The sequence below is a fragment of the Osmerus eperlanus genome, chromosome 1 (genome assembly GCF_963692335.1).
Source record: "Osmerus eperlanus chromosome 1, fOsmEpe2.1, whole genome shotgun sequence".
NCBI lineage: Eukaryota > Metazoa > Chordata > Actinopteri > Osmeriformes > Osmeridae > Osmerus > Osmerus eperlanus.
The window spans coordinates 19,959,333-19,966,084 of record NC_085018.1 but is presented as its reverse complement, the minus strand read 5'-3'; the positions used below and the strand labels follow the sequence as shown (position 1 = coordinate 19,966,084).

General features: G+C 42.2%; 1 protein-coding gene across 1 annotated transcript; it reads left to right on the top strand.

The window, feature by feature from the left end:
- The first annotated feature begins 1,482 nt into the window (after positions 1-1,482).
- Positions 1,483-4,522, top strand: si:dkey-7k24.5 (somatomedin-B and thrombospondin type-1 domain-containing protein). Its single transcript, XM_062468627.1, has 5 exons — positions 1,483-1,914; positions 2,078-2,269; positions 2,361-2,439; positions 2,616-2,798; positions 3,425-4,522. Exons 1-5 carry the CDS (start codon positions 1,680-1,682, stop codon positions 3,540-3,542), a joined length of 807 nt encoding a protein of 268 aa, XP_062324611.1. The 5' UTR covers positions 1,483-1,679; the 3' UTR covers positions 3,543-4,522.
- The last annotated feature ends 2,230 nt before the right edge of the window (positions 4,523-6,752 follow it).

Sequence of the window (6,752 nt, the reverse complement as noted above, 5' to 3'; positions counted from 1 at the left end):
GTGTTTAATCATTGTTACTGCAGCTGTTATTGCTGCTAGGTGTGTGATCTAATCCTATCAGGTCCTTATGAAACATTGTCTTCTCTCCAGTCAGCCCATAACATTTTAAATTAGTACTATACTATTTATTAATTTGAATACATAATTATCTAAATAATTTACAAAACATTATTCATATTCACAGGCACGCAGCATTATATACACAGATATAAATAAAAATAATAATAATAATACTTTTTTATACAGTATAGCACATTTCATACAACAATTGCAGCTCAAAGTTCTTTACATAAAATCAATAAAAACAATATTATAAGTAATAAAAGTATAAAAGAATCTTATGTCAGGGTATTCATGCAAGTATATGTGCCTGCTTGCCATGTGCACCATGTGGACATTGTTGTCATGCTATGAACAATGGGAAATAATCTTTGTGACATTTGATAGAACAGTGAGTGGGCTTTTGAAGCTGATTGAAAGTTTATTAGAGCGGTAAATGGTCAACGTCTGCCCTCTATAGGGCCCCCTACATGGGGCTGGGCCATTGTGAAGGTACTGCAGTCAGCTCTCTCTCTCTCTCTCTCTCCCTCTCTCTCTCTCTCTCTCTCTCTCTCTCTCTCTCTCTCTCTCTCTCTCTCTCTCTCTCTCCCTCTCTCTCTCTCTCTCTCTCTCTCTCTCTCTCTCTCTCTCTGTATGTCTGAGTTGGACTGACCCTACATACTCTCTCTCTCTCCTTTCCTTGTCTGTCTCTCTGTCTCTCTCTCTGTCTCTCTCTCTCTCTCTGGGAATGTGTATGTGAGTGGACGTCTGTACTCTGTGGGACTGTCTACATTATTGTTCTTTCTGCATGAATGACCTCAGTCATTGGAATTTGATTAATCCATTATTTTCATATGTTTAGGCATGCGTGGTCAGAAAAACTTGCTGCTCATGCCAACAGTGTCACAGAGGAAGTGTTGAGCAAAGTCAACAGGCTGTTTATCCTCCCAAAACCTTTGCAAGGAAAAGTAGACACGGGACAGACACTTTCTACACTACTATTTGCTTGCCATTGTTCTGACCACATGCCCAATGGGCCTGGGTAAAGCTGCACATGCTTTAGACAGTACCATGATCAACATCCCTTCCAAATGACCTGATCAGCAATCGAGGTTTAATGACAGGTTTATCATCCTTAAAATCACAGAATCTCCCCAAATGATCCAAGCCATGATCCAAGCCATTAGCCAAAATGTCGTCAGGGTATGTGTACACTTGTGAAGATTATAGGCCTATGTCAGCTGTTCCTTGTTCAGAGAGATGAAAGTTTTTGTCGGATGTTTTTTTTTTACAAAGGTTACAGTGAAAAAGCAGTGGACTAAAAGTACTTTATTGTAGTTCTGAATCGATGGATCGTGTCGCCGGAAAAACTGCCCCTTTAAGAGAGGTAGAAAGTTGGCATAGCTGAATAAGCATGAGTAGCGTCAGGCACTTCGACACGAATGAACTCAAATCAGCAAGGGACCATCTGAGCGATCCGGAGTTTTAAAATTGTTATATATATATATGAATGTCTTGATTGGTTTTTAAGTGAAGTAAAACAGTACCCTTTACTTTTTTTGCATGTGAGCGCAACATTTACGCACTCTGGAAAAAAGTGTCGGAAGTGGGATTGCCGAGACTTTGCACCATTTATTGCAATGCACCGGCGAAGGTTAACCGACAAACGCATTTACACTTGTGTTTGTTTACTGGTTTTCCTCGTCACTACAAGCGAGGCTGGGTGTCAGGATGCGGGTAAGTGTTGCACCGGCCGAGATCCGTCGTGCGTCAGTACAGGATGGAGAGCTGACCGTTCTTATGGCACCTGCTACTGCGACCAAGCTTGTGTGTCTACTCTGGACTGCTGTCATGATTATGAGCTTGCCTGTCCAGGTTTGTAATATCTTGGGACATCCATACAACAGTTGAGCTTCTGTCCTCTGTGTGTTGTGGGTTCTGTAATAGACCCAAACCAATAAAGAGTTGATCTCAGGTTATGTACTGTAAATTTAGCCTAGTGTCTCATTATCTGTGTATGTCCATGCTCCTACTGTAGCTGTGTCCTGTGTAGTGAGTGAGTGGACCATGTGGTCTGGCTGTGCAGTGCCATGCAGAGCCACGGTACGCATGCGTAGCAGGAAGGTCCTAGTAGAGCCACACAACAGAGGGGAACCTTGTCCGCATCTGGAGGAACGTGCTGGCTGTGCAGATTACATGGACCACCATCGACAGTGCCACAGTTCACTAGGTGAGGACCCCTAGGTTGGTACAAATCCCACATATGCTTGATCAGTGTATGTTAACATTATGGGTTGTCACCATTAATGTTTGTTCTGTAGTCCCAGCTCTCATCACCACTGGTGGCTATGGCAATGCCAGGAAGAAAAGAGACATTCCTGACATTGGTGACGTCATAGGGTGAGAAGTCCAGTCAATATATAAGTGTGTTATAAACGTAACTAGGCCTACAATACCACGGGTGAACCCTATTATTAGCCCTTGGAAATAACCTAACTTTTCCCCCCTATACGGCGCCCCTGCCTATTATATGTGTATGATCTTGTAATATTTGGATTTGTGTGCGTGTGTGGCAGTTATTGTGTGCAGTTTGAGCTGACCTCACTGACTGGAGGATGTCAGCACAGTGTGGGGCCACACACACGGTGGATGCAGTATCTAAGAGAGGGCCACCGGGTGTGTGTGGAATGTCAGCCTCCAGCTCTTGTTGCTGGACACAAACACTGCACTGGAGATGGAGAGGTGGAGGATGAGGGCAGGTAAGACAGAGGAGAGGGTACCTTTTTATGACCAATAAAAAGCATATTGTTAATAGTTTGATGCTGTCAGAACTATCCTTACTACTGGCTATGTAACAGTGAACCGTGTGTCTGCGATTAAGATATTTTACAGTATGTACACATAGTCTACTGAAGTGTCTAATTGTTTAAATAATCGGAAAAGGTACACTATTTATACTTCCAATTTGTACTTTTCAGGCTTTAAAGGATAAAAAACGACACATATTCTCCTGGGGCAGGAGGTGATGCAGTGCCACCTTCTTTTTCATTATTTGGAGATGTGACCACTAGATGGCAGTCTTAGACTGTTACCACATACATTTACATTTAGTCATTTAGCAGACGCTCTTATCCAGAGCGACTTACAGTAAGTACAGGGACATTCCCCCTGAGGCAAGTAGGGTGAAGTGCCTTGCCCAAGGACACAACGTCATTTTGGCACGGCCGGGAATCGAATTGGCAACCTTCTGATTACTAGCCCTCTTCCCTCACCGCTCAGCCACCTGACTCCTGTACTTACTGCAGATGAATCACAGTATCTCTCTCTGTCTCTATCTTAAATCTGTCGCACTCTTCTTTTCTTCTTATCTTTCTACCTCTCTCAGGAGGCAGTCTCTCCAGTGGCAGGCGGTGGGGAACCCTCGGTGTCGCGGTGTGTGGCGTCGTGTCGGGAGGCTAGACTCCTGCTCCTGTCCAACGGTCCACAGCTTCCTCTTCATTTAATGACATCCACTCCCTCAGATCTCCTCCAGTCTTAACCCACTCTCCACACAGAAGCCACGTCCTTAGCAGTGTGCTCCTGTTTACTGGAAACAGTAAGGTGCTTTATAGACTGTAGGGTTACAGAGTCATGCCACGTTTGTTTACAACATGATTATGACGTAGAAAATATTTGGAATGTCATGGTTATATTGGGTGTAAAAGCTGTTATGTTTGTTTAAGTCCCTGCAAACCAAACAGTAGCGTATACTGTATGTCTGTCTCATTGCTGTGGTTGCTGTTTGTTGCAGTAGTTTCTCCTCTGTCAGACGGCCGCGCCTTCAATAATGCATGTAATTCAATACAATAATCAATAACCAAACCATTATGTAATCAGATTTATTTGATTTTTTGTCATCCAAGGGGAATGTTGCCTTTTTAAAAGAAATAGAAAGATCTTGGGACATTGAGACACTTTTTACATGACAGGTTCTGACGTTGTTAGTGCCATGTCCAGTCACAGATCCAAAGTTACAACATGCATCGAACAACAGAACATTTATACAGTAACAACAGCATAGAAAGTCAACAGGTAAAAATATTACAAAACAAACAGCCTTGAGACCTACAAACAACATCGTAGAAGAGTGGGGGACGTCTTTCAAATCACTTTTTTCAGTTCCCTAGAAATTGTGTACTTTACAAAGACTGATGGCTTCAGCAGGGTTGCGGTCAACTCCCCTCAAAATATACTGAACGTTTGCAAGAGACTTACATTTGAATAGGATGGGACCAAAGATGAGATGGAGAATTGAAATTGGAGTCTATAGTTATCCCGATTTAACTGTACTAGCAAAAAACTATTTGGGTTAACCAATGCATTCTAATTCTCTGGAATTCAGTAATAATCAACAGGATTTGACCAATTTCATAATGTCTTCACATTGTATATGTATATAAAACTAATAAAAGTCACTTGATTGTGCTTTCTTACTTAATGATGACTTAATGACTCTTACAAATCCTGACATCGGAAACCTTCCTTTTGAAGATGACATGAAAGTTAAAGCTTTATTATTCTACAGGCCATGTGGATAATGGGTGGCTCACTTAGTCAGAGAAGACAGCTAGTGATAATATAGGGGCCTTCAACTAATCAAATGCAGTCGAATATGACTAGCAGCAAAAGTAATGACAGAAGGAAACTTCCTAATCTTTTGAAAAAGTACGCAACAGTATGGCAGTAAACTACCATTTTAAACTACCTTTTTACAAAATCATTTCCAGCTTTTTTTATCTTCCCTGATGGCTTTCACAACTGCCCAGGTCTGTGTGTGTGCGTGCGTGCTTGCATGTGCATGCATGCATGGTTTTCTTTCTATGGTATGATATTATTCCATCTTTAAGACTTCTATTACTTTATCATGATAATGCTTAATGACAGGCATGAATAATTGATTGTCATCATTTTACAGAAACATTTACAAGGAAAACTGTCCCTGACAACTTTTACATCTAGACCAAAATTGATTTATGAGTATATGAAACAGATGGGACTGAATCCCATGTATCTCAGTATCTAATATTCAATACAGAGACCAGACCAGGCACAATAAGCTAGTACTACATAGATAACAATTTGACCCAAGAGTATTTGAATAGATGTATTTAAAATGAAATTGATTTCAAGCACAATGAAAAAGACAGAATGTCATGATATTATCATTCGATAGATGAACCATGTTACTATGTCACACTAAGTGGACCCAGCTGGAGGATGTGTGCTTATGATCTTAAAGAACAAGCACTCTGCTTTTCTCTTCTTTTCCTCTCACATACAGTACACACACACAGACTTGCACACAAACACACATACATTTACATACATTTAGTCATTTAGCGTACGCTCTTATCCAGAGCGACTTACAGTAAGTACAGGGACATTCCCCCCAAAGCAAGTAGGGTGAAGTGCCTTGCCCAAGGACACAACGTCATTTTGCACGGCTGGGAATCGAACTGGCAACCTTCAGATTACTAGCCCGACTCCCTCACCGCTCAGCCATCTGACTCCCATCCATGTGTACATACAGATGTACACATGCACGTGAGTGGCCAGTTGAGGGCATAGCTTTGTGATGTGGGGTGTTATGTGAAGGTAGAGTCTGCCTTGAAGCAATCTACAGGCAGAAAGAAAAATGTCAGCAAGTAAAAAAGCAGTCTTTAGCATTTCAGGCTAAAGGTGTTCCCCTGTTCTTACTGTCATTTGCTGTACACAGTATAATAGCAAAACGGGTTCAGACTGAAATTACATAGACCTTTCTCACTGGAACAACCACCTCAACACTTAACTCATGCACATGCACCCTCCACAGAGTCACACATGCACCCTCCACAGAGGAGCACATGCACACACCGGAAGCAGCTCATCGTCTTCTGAACCAGACTACGCTTTAATCACCAGCTCTTAGCTTGGCTTCCCTATTCCTCTCCTGCAGCTCCTCTTCACGCACGCACACACACACACACACACACACACACACACACACACACACACACACACACACACACACATACACACACACGCTCAGCCTCTCCCACAGTCATTGCTATTCCTTTCACACCTCAGTTCCTCTCACTCGAATCCAGTTGAGACGAGAGTGGGAGCAATATATTCTACTCTCAGGAAAAGCAGCATTCTCTCCATCCTGTCTTCTCTGAGCGAGAGAGAAAGAGAGAGCAAAGGGGTGTACAGTACAAAAATACAGTGTCTATGTTATTACAGTATAGAAGGTCTGTCTTAGTTAGAATCACACGTTTATTGAGAGTGCACTCTGTAATATCCTGTACCTGGAATGTTGGGCTCATTGCTCATTGTTAAGGATCTTGGCACATTCTGTTTATACAGAAGATCGTATGCCCATATGTTGTGTCTGATGAATATACCTGTAGGGGGTTGTGTGTGTGTCTGTGTGTGTGCTTGGACTGTATGACTGTGTGAGCATGCATACATTTGATACAATCAGACCTTCCACACCCCAATTAGCAAAGCTGTGCAACGCTGGTACCAGCCAACAGTGGCTGTCACCATGGAAACTGGTGGTAGCTATCGTGAAGTCTGTATACCATACATGTGAGTACATTTTAGTCTGAATAAGTGAGGTTGTATGTCCCATTCACATACATTGGTGCAATAACCACAAGACACAAAAACATGACATATAACACAATCAAAGC

Coding starts and splice junctions, on each gene's coding strand:
- si:dkey-7k24.5 (XM_062468627.1), top strand. CDS start 1,680: ATGCACCGGCGAAGGTTAACCGACAAACGCATTTACACTTGTGTTTGT. Junction 1,915..2,077: donor TTATGAGCTTGCCTGTCCAG/GTTTGTAATATC, acceptor CTCCTACTGTAG/CTGTGTCCTGTGTAGTGAGT. Junction 2,440..2,615: donor GACATTGGTGACGTCATAGG/GTGAGAAGTCCA, acceptor CGTGTGTGGCAG/TTATTGTGTGCAGTTTGAGC.